The sequence below is a fragment of the Halichondria panicea genome, chromosome 10 (genome assembly GCF_963675165.1).
Source record: "Halichondria panicea chromosome 10, odHalPani1.1, whole genome shotgun sequence".
NCBI classification, from domain to species: domain Eukaryota; kingdom Metazoa; phylum Porifera; class Demospongiae; order Suberitida; family Halichondriidae; genus Halichondria; species Halichondria panicea.
The window spans coordinates 3,713,577-3,733,209 of record NC_087386.1 but is presented as its reverse complement, the minus strand read 5'-3'; the positions used below and the strand labels follow the sequence as shown (position 1 = coordinate 3,733,209).

Here is a 19,633-nt window from a genome sequence, read left to right as displayed (position 1 = left end):
TGTCACATGACAAAGTTCAAAGGGTTTAATAGTGGCAAAGATCTGTACTATACTGTAGCTGTATCGGGAGCAAAGTGACTACTATATATAGAGTTGGTTGTGTTACGGTCGATATTCCAGGTTTATTTTGTAGCTGTCGTAGTTTTAACATTACAGCAATGAGTGCAGGACCATATAACTACTCCTACATCTTCAAGTACATCATAATCGGTAGGTTTGGGTGTAGTGTTTGATTTATAGATATAAATGGTTTATAGTGTACAGTGTATGTACATGTACGTGTACATTTGTGAAAGCCTTTATGCCCCAACACTGTATATATAGAGGTAGGATCAAGAGGGTATGTACGTCATTCTTTGTAGTAGGTGTGACAAAGAAAGGGTTATAGTGGCACCTAGAGAGCATAAGAAGAGAAGAGTGTTGAAGTACTGATACACTGTACCTTTAAACAAAAACTGTGCACAAAGTAACATGACATCCTGTCAATTACACGTGAGCAACTCACAATTGATGACGTTGGCGCATAATTACGCAACGCACAGAATTTGCTAATAGTGAGTAAAGAGTACAAGTGAAGAGGATCAACCTGACTCTATTGTCTCGATTTAGATGATTTTTGTGAAGAGATTGTCTCTTATCAGTGTGCAGTGTGCAGTGAACAGCTCTGAAGGCTGAACGCGAACGACTAGCTAGAATCAGATTTCATTTTTCAATTACCACACCCCTAAAAACGTCATGGTTAACATTTACTAGGAGATTACTAGTAAGTTTACAATACTTCATCACATGCGAGTTATGTTACTTGGTGCAGTTTTTTATGTAGAGGTATCGGTAGTTCGACAACTCCTCTATTCTTATGCAGTCTTGGTGTCACTTTATGGTGTTTCCACTGTATAAGTCACTTGATCTGACGTACCGTATAGCGGGTAATTTTCAGGGGACAAAATATTCGTGGTTCAGCAATATTGAGACATTTCGTGGATAATATTTTCGTGGTTGCTGCTTGGATTGTAGGTAAAGGTAGGCAAGGTCGCTACATTCGTGGGTAAAATATTTGTGGTCAGACCTCCAACCACGAAAACCACGAATATATTGCCCCACGACAGCAGTTCGTGCTGCTTTCAGTTTGTGAGAATGTACTCCTTGATACATACCAGGGGCGCAACTAGAAGTTTTACGGGAAGGAGGCCAACGCCCCCGCAAAATGTTTGACAGGAAACCACACCCATTAATTATTGCGTACAAGTAGAAGGCAGGTCAATGGTAGTTGGGCGTGGCCCGACCGTCCCTGACGGGAGGTCGGGTTGCAAGCCTATCTGGGATTTGTTCTATAGTGGCGCCCTATCAGATTGAAGCATTTTTCACGTGCTTGGTTATACTTCCGTTTGCATCTAGTTACGAAACCACATGCAGTGTATGCTGTGGTCTACACATCACCATGTCGGTTAATACCCACTTGAGAATAATGATATTCATAGCAGTACGTGTTACATAATGCACAGAACAAATCCCAGATAAGCCTGCAACCCGACCTCCCGCCAGGGACGGTCGAGCCACGCCCAACTAGGTCAATGGCAGTATAATTGCTATTCCTCTTTTCTTCATCAACAAGACAGTGATAGAGCTCATTTTCTGCTCATTCTATATACCTATAGTTGGCTAGTTATCCAGAAGTTAGCTAGCCAGAGCTATTACAAGCTAGTGAGGCGAGTCACATGACACATTGCTAGTTACGCCCTGCATACCGTCTCCTTAATTTGGTTCCTCAATATTGATTTCATAAATCGTCTGATGTACGGGTGTTTAAACTGCTACGTCGGTGTGTTAAAATCTTGAAAATTAATTTGCTGTTTGTAAATCAGAGGCTGAAGAGTGTAGTTCACATAGCAGCAACACATACATTAGGCCATTTGAAACCTGTTACTCCTTCCAGTGTTGAGATCGCCTGAAAAAGTCCACAATTCCATTTCAGCTCCTTTATTTCAATTGCTTCTCTGACATAGCATTTGTCTTAACCAGTATAGTCCCTATAAGCATTTGCGTAATAGATATGCCTGACCAGGCCTTAGCCGCCTATCTTTGTTTTCACTGTGTATCTTATCTAGATCAGCCTTAGCTTGAATTGCACATGGGACAATTAATGTTGATGGTTAAAGCCTGCCAGCTTGGTTCCTGGTAAGTTGTCTCAGTGGCCTCCTCAGCAATTCTTGACACGAGTTTCACTGTAAACCACTGCTGTGAACTCCACTGTGTAGTGCATTAAGGCATGCGCAATCGAGGTACACGGTAGTGTGTTTGTGTGTCTGTCTGTCTGTGTAGACTGCTACAGCTGCTCAAGGATCAATCAAGCAAGAAAGAGTTTCTATAGGCTTCTAGTCATGTTTTCTTGGATTTTAATTTGTGGATTTTCAAAATAATGCTTCGTACTCGAGTGATGCCTAGTTTGCTTACTTGGAATACAGAGTGCATAGCAAAACTTGTTCACTGAGTGTTGCTAAGAACTTAGTAGTTTTGCCTCGAGGTGTAGCCGCACGAGGGATACGGTAAAGCTGTCTGTGTGTGTGTGTAACTACTCAACGGTTGCAATGCGACGAAAACTAACAGCTTTTATAGGCTTCTAGTCATGTTCTCTTGGATTTTGATTCGTGGATTAGCAAACTAAAGCTTCTTTCTCGAGTTACGGCTAGTTTGACTCACATTGAAGTCTCTTTAGAATCTTTCGTAGCATCATCTGTTCGCACACAGTTTCTATTCAGCTTATAAGTTAGTTTTGCACTAAAGCGCTAGCTTTTTGTTAGCTACAAGAGTCAGAAAAGAGCTGTAAAGCTAGGATAAGCTATACTATTAATTTGAACTTAACCTCTTGCAGACACACCCCTTATTCTTGTGTATGTATTGCACATGCGTGCTCATCTCAACATGTGAGAGAATGATATAATATCCAGATGTTCCTGGAGAATCGTCTTTTTCTTGAGGACCTGGTAAGCCACAAAACACTACCACAATTATACAATAGATGCATGTACACAAGTCTTTTCTTCACAGTTCTGATAGATATTATACACTGAACTCCAGATCCTGCAATTTTATTCTTTCTTGATGTCCTGGAGATAACAATAATAGATACACGTAAACAAGTCTTTTCTTCTCAGTGAGTTGATATAAATATAAGCTGTATAATTCGAAACTTATTCCCTCTACTATAACACTATTGAGCAAAAGCATAACATGGCGAGTGGCATTAGCCCAGCACAGCTTGCAACACTCGTTAGCTCTGCACTAGAACGCTACCAATAGGTAGCTGCAAGAGTTAGAAGAGAGCTGCATGCAAGGCTCTGCTGATGCAGCCAGTAATTTTAGACTTAAACTTTTGGTATCAATCGTTTTTAACAACAATCATGGTCGATTATTACCCACTCTTTGAGTTTACAATTAATTAATGTTCATCATGATAATAATAATAATGTGTGTATAAAAGCTATTATAGTAGCTTTATGTTATATGTTATGTATCTTTGGCATCTCCACCGAGTCATCAGCACCTGCGGTGCTTTCATTATTGTTGGGCGTTCTCGCTCAGCCTCTGAACATTAATTTTGGCAAACCTACACAACTTCTGCGTTAGTTTTTCCACCTTCGTAGCTAATGATCATGTCCCATTTAAATAATCTACCGGTAATTGAACAGGTAAACATTAATTTCGTAAAGAGTCAAGACAATAGAGCTGTAGCGATTACTTTACTGGTCAGTTTTTGCGTATTTATATTACAAAAGAACAGATAATTATGAAAAAACAATAAAGAAATATCTACTTGTCTAGCTCTGAGGAAAGTATAGATCTTGTCAATAGAGCTCTTGTACTGTACGTATGTCCACTATATAACTGACGCAGAAAAAATTTAGTGTGCACCACGAAGTTTATGGCTCTTCATGTGGTAGAGAAAGGAAAGACGGACAGTTTTAGCAGCATTGCATGCGTACTTCTTTTCAATGACCATGCTAAGAATAAATAAGACGATCTCATGAATAAGTAATGGGTATATCCTATGCAAACTAGGAACTAGCTGATAGCTCATACATGTAGCAACATTGTACTTCTTAATTCCTTAACTCTTTAGTTCTCAATATACATGTAGAAAAGTGTTTAGGATGTTCTTTTGGATGACAATTAATAAAGAGAGCAACCAATCGTTTTGATTTTGTGACCATTTCGAATGTAGCCATGCAGTCAGTTTAAATCGATCAGTTGCCTTAACTGGGGTCTTGAGCCAGAGTATTGAGGTGAAAATTAAGTGAGCACCACATTTGTTTAGAGTGCGCTGCATGCTCTTGTGGTTTATCCAGCTTGTTCCAGACAACGAACAATGCTTAAAGAATGTCGTAAAAAAATCCTTGCAGGCCATCTTGAGTCTATATGAGAAGCACCATGCCCAGTGGAATTTCCCCTACGTTTTAGCCTTTAGACCTTTGGCAATGTTGCTATTGTGTTATCTGAAGTTGGTCCCTGGGATGTATTGGCCGGTATACACTCACTTCTTCAGTGTAAAGTGCCCACAAATTGGGTGTAGTTAGAAGAAGTTCGCCACATCGAACAACGTCAAACACAACCGGATACAGAGGATGAGTCTTCTTTCAGTTGATAACCAGCTGCTGCTTGAAGTCCTAAATAGGATTACCATGGCTGGCTCCTTGTTTTTTGGCTAGAGCATGAATGGCAGAATACTTACCTTCCTTGGCAAATATACATAACAAAGAGTATGGAGTTACTACATGTAGCTAGCTTGAGCCTGAGCCTGAGTTGTACATGTATTTAAGCAGGTGAGCCATACAGTAGCAGCAGAGTGCTGCTCACTTTGTCATGGTCCAGTATGTTGATATAGTCTTGCGGTTGGCTGACCGGTTGATCTAGGCAGCTAAATAGTGCCTCATTCTTCGATTTACTTTCTTAAAAGTTGACAGAAGGGGTGTTATTAATAACAAGATGAGTCTTTCTCGAAACTTAGCTATAACAGATTAATGTTCGAGATTGATTCACACTTGTGCAAATATGTGATGTTATGCACGATTCTGAAGAGACTGCACCGTACCTATGGTAAAATTTAAAAACAAAGCTGTTATTTGTACTCGCATTGCAACCGTTTAGCAGTTACGACTGCACTACAGACACGTACACCGTACACACACACACCATCAGTTTCACCGGTCTCCTCGTTCCCAGGCCAATTTTGAAAAATACAGCCTGGAATTGATTATCTGGGCGTGTCTATATAGCAACCGTAAACTGTATGGTAGACTGATAGATATTTTCTTTTGTTTCCAGATCCTAAACACACCCATGCAGATAGACTCAACATATTATATACCGGGCCGTATTTTTCAGAAAAAATTGGCTTGAGAACGAGGCCACTGCACTAGTGGAAATCACAATGGCGCTGTTTCTGGCAGTGTACAGCTCTTTTATGACTCTTGTAGAGCTCTATAACAAACAGCTAGCGTTTTAGTGCAAGGCTAGCTCATAAGTTGAATAGAAAGTTTGTGCAAAAAGATTCTGAAGAGACTGCAACAGCCTTTACTGTAAGTAAAACAACTCGAGAAAGAAGCTTTAGTTTGTAAATTTATGCACAAATCAAAGTCCAAGAGAACGTGGCTAGAAAGAAGCCTACATGTACATGTATGTTAGCTGTTAGTTTTCGGCGCATTGCGCAGTTACAGCTGGAACAGACACAGAAATACAGCTTTACCGTATCCTTCGTGCGGCTACGCCTCGAGTCATAATCACATAAGCACCAATCAGATTGCAGGGTACTGATCGACGTAATGCATGTCAGCACCAATCAGATTAGCCTCGATCCCAGGCCGAGTTTTCGCTTTTATAACGGTTAGGCGAACAACTAGGCCTGGTACTAGTTGTCTGTGCCTGCGTCAAATTTTTATTGTATTTGTGGTCGGCAAAAATATTTAACAAATCAATAATCGAAATTTGTGCACAGAAAGTGCACAGAGTGAGTACACAAAAGATGCACATAGAGAGAGTTGCTTCACAAGGGCCTGCCAGTTGTGCTGCAGCACGATTACAGTGACCCAGGGCAATTTCAATGCCTTCAAATTACGTTTCAAAAAGATTTAGCAGGCTGCTGGACTTCTCTGATTCTAGGCCCCAACTCGTAACTCAGTTAAATTTTGCTTGAGAAAACGTAGATTCTCTTGATGCCTCTGAGCTACCGGTCATACTCCAGTCCTGTGAGTATAGGACAATATTAAAAGAAACCAAAGACGGTTAATCCCTTACCTCAAACTGTCCAGTCTCATCCGTTAGTATAGCCAAGAGGAGCACTGTTGGGATAGCTGGATATTAGCCATTGCTCCTGTACAGAGAAGTAGACATTTTAAATACATGTAGATCTATACAGGTTATAGTGTCATTGTTCACGAGCTGATGATGGCAGCACCAAGTTCTCTAGCTCACACTCTTCACTTGATCCACCATATTAATGATGAAACTATAGTCTACCTAGATCTTGACAAACATGAACAAGACTTGATAGCATACATAGGGCCCACACAAACTTAACAAGCTTGACAAAGCTTTATACCTCTTACCTTGTTGTTCAGTCTTCAGAATAATGTTTTCTAAGCTTCAGAGAAGAGAGAAGCTTCAGCTAAGAGCCATTCCAATCGATTCCAATAATGATAAAACAGGAATTGACTTCTAGTACACGATAGTACACGAATATAAATGTCACTTTTGTGACCGAGAATACTGTATAGCGGGTAAGTTTCGTGGGGTAAAAAATTCGTTCAACTCGAGAAATGGTAGTTTTCGTGAGGTTGACGCATGCGCAGACAACTAGTACCAGGCCTAGTTGTTCGCCTAACCGTTATAAAAGCGAAAACTCGGCCTGGGATCGAGGCTACAATCAGATTTACTTACATGTACAGTATTTGTTGGCTTCCCAGGTTCTCCCTTTCTCTGCAGCAAGCTGAGCTCTGCAGTTAGAGGCGTGACCACAAAGCCATAGTTAGTATATACATTCTAATATCTGGGCAATAATAATTACCTTGACAAGTTGATAGATGGATGGCTTTGAGGGTTAGCTAGTTTCACATAGCTAGTAGCAAGTGCAACTATTCAGTCACATACTATTCTATTCAACTTAGCTAGCCCCTTATTTTTTGTATAATAATTGTGTTATGCCAAACAAATACAGCTGATTGTGTCTGTATATTGGTAATTTAGTTGGTATTGATTTGTCTCTAATGTGTAAAATTATACAGGTGACATGGGAGTGGGAAAGTCATGCCTACTGCACCAGTTTACCGAGAAGAAGTGTAAGCTAGGTTACTAAGTTGCAGAACAAAACACTTTTCTGGTGTGACTGTTACATTCATGAATGCATGTACACTAGTATTTTCAAAAGGTTGTTGCTGTATTACGTGTTAACCCTTATAATCCAGTCATGGCAGACTGTCCCCACACTATTGGAGTTGAGTTTGGGACTAGAATAGTGGAGGTGTCAGGTCAGAAGATAAAACTTCAAATATGGGACACTGCAGGACAGGAGAGATTCAGGTGAATTTAGAGTTTATTATGCCTCGGTGTGTGCATGCGCAAACGGTATACGGTTTCTGTGTGTGTGCATGTGTGCAGAGGAGGTACGACAACATCGCATGCGTGGAATGTCAATAACTTGCAGCGAAGATGCTTGTGGTAGGCGGGACCGTTATTAATAATCATGTAGACCACACTCACTACTTTTTGCTGCTGTAAATTCCGTAGTCCACGCACGTGATATTGTCGTACCTCCTCTGGTGTGTGTTTAGACTGCTACAGCTGCTCAGGGATGAACAGTATATATGCTTGTAGGTTTTTTTTAGTTCGGTTTTCTTGCAACCTACAAGTATAGTAGACCCTTGTTAATCCGGTCACCCTTGGGACAGTGCAGCTTGGCCGGAATAGCGAGGTGGCTGTATTTCAGAAAATAGCCGCTGCTTAAAACAACTGTATCTAATGACTAATTTTGCGGTTCTTGTCTCGAGGGTAATGAAGGATAATTGACCATTCTCTCAAGCGTAATCCAATTTTATAACTAATTATACTGAGTAGAATAGCAACACTCCATGGACAAGTTTTGCTACGCACTCTTCTGAAAAGGCTGCAATGGCATTCCAAGTAAACAAAACTAGGCATAACTCGAGAACAAAGCATTATTTTGCAAATCCACGAATTAAACATGACTAGAAGCCTATAGAAACTCTTACTTGCAATTAATTGATCCTTGAGCAGCTGTAGCAGTCTATGCGCACGCACGCACGCACGCACGCACGCACGCACGCACACACGCACGCACGCACACACACACACACACACACACACACACACCTTGCCCAAAAAGTCCTTCCAGATGGATATCTCCAGCTATATATACTGTACAGCTCATAGATAAACAAAATTAGCTGAATCAATTCTAAAATGTCACTAAATCATTCGCATAATTGGAAAAGCGCTTCAATTCGAGTACAAAACCCCTGCAGTTGAGCATGCGCTTAAATAAAGATGCGCTTATAATCGAGCAAGCGCTAATAATCCAGTAGTCGGGAATAGTGCATCACTGTGTCACAGTTACTTGTAGGTGTAATATTAATATCCTTAGGGCGGTGACACGGAGCTACTACAGAGGGGCTGCTGGTGCTTTGATGGTTTATGACATCACCAGAAGGAGTACGTACAACCATCTCAGTAGCTGGCTAACTGATGCTCGAAATCTCACAAACCCAAATACTGTAAGTATATTTATGTATACATGTACATACCTACATGTACGTAATTGTATAACTGGAAATTTTGACAGGTATTATATTTGGCAGATGAGCCAGCCATTTGAACATAATTGACGATTTAATTGGCGTCTCAGGCGTGGCTATACTGCTGCAATGTGTCCACCGGCAAATTTGGCTATCTTTGCATTCATGTATGTGATTACTGCTGCAATGTGTCCACTGGCAAATTTGGCTATCTTTGCATACATGTGTGTGATTACTGCTGCAATGTGTCCACTGGAAAGTTTGGCTATCTTTGCATACATGTATGTGATTACTGCTGCAATGTGTCCACTGGCAAATTTGGCTATCTTTGCATGTCCTTTTCACTAACTATCTAGCAGTTCATATGAAATTGACTGCGCCCTCGAGTTCACGTGGTTTATAGCCATACCGTCTTTCCTCTAATTACAGCGCCACTAAAAATTAATTATGATTTTCCAGTGGCGCACAAATAGAACAAGCTGTAATCACAGTTTGGTGCTTATATTAGAGTGGCACAATAGAACTAGAACGTAGAGTACTACGAAAAGCTGTTATTTTTATATCTCCAAAATTTAGAAGACGGCCCTCTAAAAACACGCCATCCAGCCTCAAAACTAATTTTCCACCTCTGAATACAGCCACCTATACAGTAGAACCTCGATTATCCGGACACCTTGGTTCCAGAAGCAGGCCGGATAAGTGAATATGCCGGATAATCGAATAGATAAACCACGCCTTGATCCACCCACTTTATTGATAAACAGCAGTGCCACATGGTTGTCTGCGCATGCACAGAAGATAAGCAGGCATGTCTCCATGGTAACAGCTGCAACGCGCATGCGCGTTTGAGGGACACGCCCATTTTCTGATCTGATAACAAGAAAACTGCCAAGCCGGACAATCGAGGTTCCGGATAATGGAGGGCCGGATAATTGAGGTTCTACTGTACCATCGTAATTATTTTTTATGTGGCGTCTTAAATAGAGCTTATACGGTACTTAGATACATTGTAGTGATTTCAATCCGTCCCATAGCTACATGTATAGTATCCTTTATATAGAGGTTGTCCTCTAGTGGGAGAGTCCGTTATGGGAGGTTCCACGTATATTTATGTAGAGCCTCGATTAAAGGCCGCGTTATAATAGCGCTTCTATTAGAGTAGCGCTGTAATTAGAAGAAAGACGGTAAACCAACTTGCATGAAAGCACCGCGGGTGCTGATGCCTCGGTGGAGGTGTCAAAGCTACAATAACATACACAATGTATGGATGGATTTGCAAAATAATGCTTACAATGGTTGTCGAGTTATGCCTAGTTTTGTTTACTTGGAATGCCATTGAAGCCTTTTCAAAAGAGTGCATAGAAAAACATGTAAAGCTACTAGTAATTAGCAATACCTTTTATTCATCATGATAAAACATAAATTTTTGCTTTTACTGCATGCAGGCAGAATCCAGAATCACATACAGTGGGTAATGATCGACCAGGATTGTAGGATCGATGCCAAAAGTCCAAATCTAAAATTAATGGCTGTATCAGAGCTAGTTAGCAGAGCAGAGCCTTGCAGCTCTTTTCTCACTCTTGCAGCTACCAATAGCTAGCGTTCTATAGTGCTGAGCTAACTAATACAATGTAAGTAGAGTAGCAGCACTCCATAGACAAGTTTTTTTTGATGATGTCATTATCTACACACTCTTTTGAAAAGGCTTCAATGGCATTCCAAGTAAACATAACTCGACAATTGCAAGCATTATTTTGCAAATCCACAAATTAAAATCCAAGAAAACATGACTCTTACTTGCACTTCATTGATCCTTGAGCAGCTGTAGCAGTCCACACAAACACACAAACACACTACCGTATACCGTATAGCGTGTTATCTTCGTGGGGCAAAATATTTGTGGTTTTCGTGGTTGGAGGTATGACCACGAATATTTTACCCACGAATGAAGCGATCTTGCCTACCTTTACCTGCAGTGCAAGCTCCAACCACGAAAATATTACCCACGAAATGTCTCAATATTATTGCATTAATATTTTGTCCCCCGAAAATTACCCGCTATACTGTACCTCGCTTGCGCATGCGCACCTCGCGAACACTGTAAGTCAGGGTTTCATCTAGGATTAAAAGTTTGGGGGGAAGGCTTGCAAAATGTTTGGGCCACTCCTACATTCCTATTTCATGCTATGATGTCATGTCCTTACAAATTTGCTGCAACTTCCCATTTTCTGCCCTCCATGCATCAAAGTAGATCTATAGTTACATATTGCACACAGTTATTAATAATTATGATGATGTCATTATTCTACACATTTTGGGGGGAAGGTTCACCCCTGAAACCCTGTAAGTGCTAACCCTCGGCTATTGACATGCATGAATCAATTTATCTATAAAAACCAGGAGTGTTTAGTTATACAATAAAAGAAGCAACTTCTACTTTTAATAGAGACAGGCCTTAATTCAGATGCAAATAATTATGTAGTCTACCCTCGAATAAAAGTCGCTTGTATAGACGTGCAGGTTCAAGCTTCTTAGCCTCTTCACCCACGCGCCTCTGGTAATAATCTATAATTTCGTGTAATTATCTTCACTCTTTCATTCTGAAGGTTATCTTTCTAATTGGAAACAAGTCAGATTTAGAAGGACAAGTAAGTTAATAGTAATGGTAGCTCCCATTCTGTTAATGTCATTGTAGTATGTTACACGGTGCGTTTGAAGCTTCTCGGTTTTGATAGCGTATTATTAAACGCATTAAATTTTCCGTACTGTTGCTATTCAGTCAGCATTACATAAAGCTTTGCTATGTCTCGAGATTACCGTATTAATATAATATTTTGCGGTTGAAAAACCTTTGCGAATGAGCCAAATCAGCAGAAAATTTGACCATTTGCGATCTAACTATTGTGTTCTGGCAAGGATCGTGTGTATTTACTAGTAATAATTCGGATTTTTTTGATGCGAATTGATCAACCCTCGCAAAATTCGCAATGTTTGATGCTCGCAAAACATTCTAGTAATACGGTAGTTGCTTGTCTAGGCCTAGGTTTACAACAAGTAATCAAGATGTCACAAAATACATGTGCCTTAATTAACTGCAGTATTATATTGTACTTTGCATATACTGCAAAGCAGCTACATGCAGGTGGAATGATCTTAATTTCGAAAACAGCAGAGCCTCAAAGTATACGGTTTTTTCCGTATTTATACGGATTTCTGTCTTCTAATACGGTTATACGGAATTAATACGGATATACATGTAGATCTAGAAGTGACCTTTTGTCAGCTTACAGAATAAGTTAACTGCATGGCCTTATAGTTGACAGTGAAGGGTCTAGTAGCATCGATCCTATACAGCTGTAGTAGCTCTATTCCCTATGCTGGTAGTGAGTCTGATGCTGAAAGACAGCTAAATTTATCTTGTAAAGCCAAGTCTCGCTTGCCACGCCCCTTTATTGAAGGAGTGGGGCAATTACAAAGCCACTAAACAAGCATTTCATCTCATTTCCAATTGTTTCAGTATTCATCATTAAATACGGAAAAATGAGCTGATTAATACTGAAAAGAAAAGTTTCTACTTGGAGGCTCTGAAACAGTAGTTTTCCATGAAATTAAGCCCACCCAGGTGTTTGCGTTGAAAGTACGTCCACTCATTATAATTATGTACATGTATTTTCTGTTTGCGTGTGAGAGGCCTGCCAGCTCTTGAAATACAATGAATACATTAATACAAAATGGTGTAAAGTAGCTATAGGTATAAACTAGTCAAGATTCTGCAAGGTTTTTCCTTGTCACTGTCAGAGATTCAGAGAAGATTTTCCTTGTCTCTTATACTTGTAAATACATGTAGGAGCAATGATTATTGGATCTTGAGCCTATATATTTTACGCCGTGTCAGGGTACTGTGAGGAAATTTCGCTCGATGACATTGTATGATTATACTTGCGTATACAGTAGACTCTCGCTATTCCGGCTCTCTGAAGTACGGCCACCTCGATATACCGGCCATTTGGCTTGGCACGGAATGCTAGCTATAATATTATGTTTACTGCACAAAACTCACCCTGAAGTACGGCCACTCGCTATTCCGTTTACCGGTCAGTGCTGGCTGCCCCAACAAGGTTTTCAATGTAATTTTATACGTATATTACGGCCAGATATGACGTTTTGGGTGTGGTTTAGCAAATAAAATTGGATTACACTTTAAATAGAGAACATAATGATTCATTATCCTCGAGACAAGAACTGCAAAAGTAGTCATTAGATTCGAGGTAAGGTCGTTTTTAAGCCGCGGCTATTTCCTGAGATACAGCCACCTCGCTATCCGGATTAACGAGAGTCTACTGTATTGACAGCTACTGTATATTGACAGCTACTGTATTACTGTCCTCCAGTTATAATGATGTGCAATATGTAATATATAATTTTGCAACAGAGAGATGTTACGTATGAAGAAGCAAAGCAATTTGCAGATGAAAATGGTAAGTGAATTGGAGTGAAATATACATCCAGGTATTGTCGTATCACGGATTTATATCCTATAGGTTTATTGTTCATGGAAGCCAGTGCTAAAACGTAAGTGGCAATTAGTTGTGCATGTTGAATGGGGAATTGCAATGTATTTCTTACACACACACACATACTGTACAATACACTTACATGTATGGGTTGATGGCTTATATACAGAGGTGACAACGTGGAAGATGTGTTCATAGAGACTGCGAAGAAAATCTATCAGAACATTCAGGATGGAAAGTGAGTATGTACATGCAGTTTATACTAGCTTAGCCTTGTCACCACCGGGCTGATTTTTGTCTAATAGGTCAAAGGTACAAGTAAGTCTTGTATACATGTATTTCTAAACCTTACAATTGGTGATTGGCGAAGAAATCGAGTGTCAAGTCATCAGAGCGCCTAAGCCAAGAAATGGTGCATGAGATTTCGAACTCTGTTATTAATGGCTGCTGCTCCCCCACGTGTAGCCTTGATCCCTTCCTCCCAGAGGTGGACCTGATATCTACTGCTTACACATGCGCTACTTTTGTCAGATAACAATATTGTTATAAGCTCAGTCAAACAATATCGTCACAACGGAATGGATGTGGTAGATAGAATAAGTAACCTAGTGGTAGCAACTCTGTTGTACCAATCATGTGGTCAATATAAGGGGCCCAATAATTGAAGCAGGTTGAGCACTGAAGTACTATACCCTCTGCTGTTTTACATCTCAGTACAACCAAGCAGGTAATGATGCGGGAAGTATATACATGAACATGAAAGAACGAAGCGGCGGCAACTACCTTAAACTATTTGAACGCTATGACATATGGCTTTGAAAACGGTTAGTGGTGCATGGTCAGACATTACACTAGGACTCACAGCAGAGTCAGCAGAAAGAGGCCTAAAATGCTATACACCTGACATGCACTCTGGGAGTCCTGTACCGTTATTACCCGAGGCCGTGCCGCGGCCAGCGGGTATAGTAGTCTGTCTGTCGGTCTGTGTATTCTGAGTCTACTCATCTGGATGTGATAGTTTGCAGTGCAGGCAGCTGACGTGCTGTGGGACCGGAGTATAGGCTCACAGTATACAGCAAAAAAGCCTGTAGAAGCCTGGAGTCTTTTCCCAAAACAAATAATTATGTATCCATGTGGCTGTAATAGTGCCTCGAATTAAAGCCGCGTATACATGTATCTACGTAGCTAGCTCTGGCCAACGTGCAAGTTAGCTTTTGCTCGCTTTTATTCGATAACGAGGCTTTAACATCAAAATCTGCTACTAATAACTTAAACTAATAACTTGTTGTGTGAAGGCTGTTCATGCTGTAAACACTGTGCAATGGAATCCACGTGAGTAGACTCACAAACAAACCAATGGACTCCAATGGACTACTATACCCGTGGCCTCCCACACGCGCCTCGGGTAAAAAATCACAATGTTGATTACCTATTATTTTAACAGAGTAACAGCTGACACTAGCCTTGCGATAAGGCTACATGTATCAGCTGTCCTTACATGACCAAAAATTAAAAAATTGAAAGGACTCGATCCCCCCCCCCCTCCCCAATAATTATCCGAAGCGTGCGTGGGTGGCCACGGGTATATCGTATAGAGGGAAATTTTTGCGGGTGCTACTTGGCTCCAGCAGGCTAATATTCGCGTTTCAATACCAGGAAATCACACCCACCAATAGCTTTGCATGTGAAATACCGGTGCATGGGCCAGTTTTAATTTCGGGTATTCTGTCTGCCCTCGAAAAACGCGCCTCAAGAAAATTTCCCGCTGTACGGTACGGTATGTTGGTCTGTTTGTTTGTAATTTTAACTGTGGCAGATTTCGGTTTAAAGCATTGTTGTCGTATAAAACTTGAACTTGCACGTTGGCAACTAGCTACATGTATCTACACGCAGCTTTTATTCAAAGTACCCTACGTATTTGAAGTGTTCCCGTACCAGGAACAATGGAAAAGGGTCACAACAATAGAAAGCTAGAATTGTGACTGGTTTGTTGTCTCTGGGATCCTACTCCAGGAACCATACCTCTCTGAGACTCTATGCTGATCCTAGTCCACAGTGCATATCTACTCTGTTCTCAAATATCAGCATGTTGCATGGTTTAGTTTATTCACTCCTGAGTTGCTATGCTAGACAGTTCAGTCTCTCCTCATGCGCTGCATTATATCACTCTTCTGATAATCTTGTCACCAGCCGAGCGGTCGGACTTCAGTGCTCTAGTTGTCGTTATTGATTATTGATGTTTCAGTAATTGAGCAATTGCATACTGAATAAACACAATACAAAAATCAAGTTTTAGTAAAAATTGGCTAATAGCTCTCCTTGTTCCCGGGCTCTGAAACTAACAAAGGAAGCACATGTATGCCTGATCGTTTTGTAGCCAGACCAGAGGTTGACACTGTGCCTCACAAATGGGTGCCATCTGGTAAATCTTCCCTAGAGATCAGTCCATCTGCTTAGCACGGGTAGTAAGCAAGCGCCTTTGCTTTGCAATTCGTGAGTATTCGATAACTTGACTGCCTGGCAAAGAAACACCGATGCATATCAGTCTTAATTAACATGATCCCTGAAGCTTGATGTACGTATGTAGATAGTAGTACCAGGAGTGCATGAATGCACTCCTGGTAGTACTAGCCTCGATCCCAGGCCGCACTCCCCAATAGGGAAGTGGGCCTGGTATCGACTGCTTGCGCATGCGCTAATATCCCCCCGGTATCTGGGGGCTTTGGATAACATCGTTTATGCTCAGTAAAACTATGACATCACAACGAAAGGAAGTGGATTGAAGGAAGTAGATAGAAAGTTCGATTGAAGGTTTCTAGCCCATCCGATAGCATTCTCTGATAGCTACCCTTAGCCTGCTATGTTAACAAAAGACTCACAGCCTGCAACAGTGTGGATGATGATCGTCTGAAAGGAGCGACGGCTGATAAGAGCCTATATGGACAGGCCACGCCCATTTAACACTAACTTTGGTGAAAGTCTACTATACTACTGCTACTGATTCTATCAGAAGAAAATAGCAGTACAACAAACCTACACAGCTCTGTTTCTAGCTAGCTAGCTATATAGCTCTGTGTATGACTTTTAGGATATTTTCTCTGATGTATCCAGTATTATAGGAATATTTACGAGGAAAAAGTCCAATATTATAGTATTATAGAAATATTTACGGGGAAAAAATCCAATAATTTGGCGCATGCGCAAGCAGTCGATAGCAGGCCTTCTTTCAAAGGCCGGTGAAGGAGGCTAGGTAGTACAGATAGCATAATGCTACGCGGTCACGGTCGTACAAGCCTTAGAGCTGTGCCAAGCTCTCTATCACAGCTAGTAATCCACTTTTGCACAGTCCTGGTTAGCTACACAACGTTTCTTTTGTGGAGGCTCACTGCTAGAACTAGAATGCATAACTAACTTCTCCTAACATTTTAGCCCACCATGTGCAGCAATTTTGGGCGGACACGTGATTAAATTGACCGGAAATTGTCTGATGTCTGGAAGTAAACACGAGGACTGGTATCAGAAGGAAAAGTTGCTGCAATAAACCTAGATCAGGGTTCGAAATAATTACAGCCAGACAACGGAGTCATTATGTGCACGTGACTGACTATTGCACGTGTTAGTCATAAATTTTGTCAGTATATGAGCATACGGGCTAGTAGCCTCCTTCACAAGGCCTAAACAATTAGGCCTGCTACTGACTGCTTGCACATGCGTAAAATTATTGGATAATATTCCCGTAATGTTTCCCATTAACCCTTTAACCGTCGGATTCTTAATTAACAGTGAAGTGAAATGTCTCTCCTGGTCTTTCACCGTTCTGGTCCATAGCTAGCGTCTAGGTTCATGTCATGCATGTCATCAGTCCCAGACAGTTCATCAGCGTCTGGCATAAAGCTGGTAGCCTTTGGGAGGTATCCTACTATCCCCTCTCCTTCATAGGCACTGTCATCACCAGAGGAGACATCGCCATTGCTGTCCTCAAGCTGTTCAAGCACATCGGCACAAGTAAACAATCTAGCCATAGCTATAAACTTCGTGCGGTAAGATGCTAATGAAATTTTAACATAGCAACGTGGCTTGGAAAATTCTAGACTAAATTGCACGTGATTCTACAGCTCTTCCTCTATACAGGGATGTGTGTAGAGCTACTTCCTAAGTATCGCAGAATTAGAATTTCGCAAAAAAAGTCACTTATTGCGGGCCACGATCGTGGCCCGTGGCGGTTAAAGGGTTAAACTGAATTTTTACCCGAATTATATCCTGAATAACATATACAGACAAAGAATACTCTTCATAAAGTCAGACACAGAGCTATATAGCTAGCTAGCTAGAGACAGAGCTGTATTGGTTACAGCAGCAATTTCTTTCTGATAGAGTCGACTTTCACCAAGGTTAGTGTCAGATGGGCGTGGCCTATCCATATAGGCTATTGTCAGCCTTCCCCTCCGTTCAGAGGATTGTTATTCACACTGTTGCAGGCTGTGAGTCCTTTGTTAACATAGTAGGCTAAGGGTAGCTATTAGAATGCTATCACACGGGCTACAATCACACTTCTATCCACTTTCTTCAATCCACTTCCGTTTGTTGTGACGTCATTGTTTTACTGAACAAAATACAATGGTATCCGAATTACCCACTTTCTGGGTAATAGGTGGCGCATGCGCAAACAGTCGATACCAGGCCCTCTCTTAGCGGCCTGGAATCGAGGCTAACGGGCTAGCTGTTTTAGCCCTATCAGAGCTCAGAAGAACCTCCGAAAAAACTCAATAGGATCAGTGAAAATAACAAACTGCCTCATGTTTCGAGAATGTAGTTAGCTTAGAGCCAGCAGAAGTTCTTTCTCTCTCTGGCTGATGGAGCTATCAGGCCTAAGAAACTTGAACTGAGAGTTTATTGATAGCTCAAGAAATCTTCGAGCGTCCAACGTCAACGATCATGCTGCCAGCCTCATGCTCATGTGCAAATTGGTATTTTTCCCGTCTGAAAAATAAATATACAGACCAAGAATCGGTCGGTATTCTTTGTCTGCATGTATATTGATTTTTCTGACGGCCAATTTTGCACATGCATCAGTAGCAGCCGCTGTGTCACAGAAAAGTTGCACCAGCATTATTATGGACTTGGCATCATTTTTTAGCAACCACTCGTTTGCACCAGATTCCATCATAAGGTGACATATTTTCGCGGCTGCTAAGAATGGTACTCAAAATGCCACTTTGCTATGAATATCATTAGTTCACAACTTGAGCAGAATTTCATACCAGTGAAATCGCAGACAAATTATGTCACCTTAAGGTAAATATTCAAGTGCCTCTACCGAGGCATCAGCACCTGCGCACCTGCGGCGCTTACATAGTGTTGCAAGCGCATTGACCTTCATGCAACACATCACACATCCATTACCTCAGTCACATACAATTCTCCTGTGCATACACTCCTCTAGTGTTGACCTAAATGCAGCTGATACTGGAGTGCAATTAAAGACACAGATTGCATCCCCGGATAGGAAACCTTCCAAAGATACCAAGCAAGGAGATAGTTGTTCGTGCTAGTATTGTAGTTGTTGGTAATGTGTATATAAGTACTTTAGTATAGTCTTTTTTGTTTGCTTATATAGCTCTTGCCTGTTTTATAGCATAAGAACTGCATTTCTATGTGTGTTTGCAGCATTTTAAATATAGTTCGACTGATTATCATAGATACTATGAACGAGTGTTGCAAGCGTGCGCTTGCTAGTGCCTCTCGCCATGTTATGCTTTCGCTCAAAAAGTATTAGTGTTATAGTAGTTTCTATAATGAATTTTATTAGCTTATCTATATATATAAACTCACTGAGAAGAAAATACTTATTTACATGCATTTATTGTATTGTATTATATGGCTTACCAGGACCTGAAGAAAATTGATTCTTCCAGGATCTGTAGTTCAGTCTAAGTATTTTGTGGCCCTCAAGAAGAAAAAGATGCTTCTCCAGGAGGATCTGGATCTGGATATTATTTTCTCACACAGGAATGAGCGCGCATGCGCATTACACCCACAGGAGTAATTAAAGGGTGTGTCCAAAGACTACTGCTTGCTCGGAGGCAGAGGAGGCTGGAACCACTTGACCTTAGCTAATTAAGGTCACTAATTGGATTTATCCAAACTTCTCTTGCAGACTACTTCAAGCCTAGTTTTTAGTGTCTATCAGTTTAAAACCTTATTTTTCAGGGGGGGTCAAATTTTATTTTCGCCAATTTTGCTCAGAAGCAGAGATACAAGTCTCAAGCCAGTATGCAGTGACCTCGAGAACAAGCCGCTCATGATATCGAGGCTAGT

General features: G+C 41.0%; 1 protein-coding gene across 2 annotated transcripts; it reads left to right on the top strand.

Annotated features, from left to right (window-relative positions):
* The first annotated feature begins 7 nt into the window (after positions 1 to 7).
* On the top strand, positions 8 to 19,024 carry LOC135342343 (ras-related protein Rab-14-like). 2 transcript variants are annotated; one of them, XM_064539060.1, is made up of 9 exons: positions 10 to 210; positions 7,275 to 7,328; positions 7,455 to 7,569; positions 8,651 to 8,780; positions 11,408 to 11,449; positions 13,234 to 13,279; positions 13,343 to 13,373; positions 13,485 to 13,553; positions 18,759 to 19,024. In XM_064539060.1, the coding sequence occupies exons 1-9, from the start codon at positions 159 to 161 to the stop codon at positions 18,865 to 18,867; spliced, it is 648 nt and encodes a 215-aa protein (XP_064395130.1). In that variant the 5' UTR covers positions 10 to 158; the 3' UTR covers positions 18,868 to 19,024. The 2 variants fall into 2 exon arrangements, with proteins under 2 accessions (XP_064395131.1, XP_064395130.1); XM_064539061.1 differs by lacking the exon at positions 11,408 to 11,449 and having other exon boundaries at positions 8 to 210.
* The last annotated feature ends 609 nt before the right edge of the window (positions 19,025 to 19,633 follow it).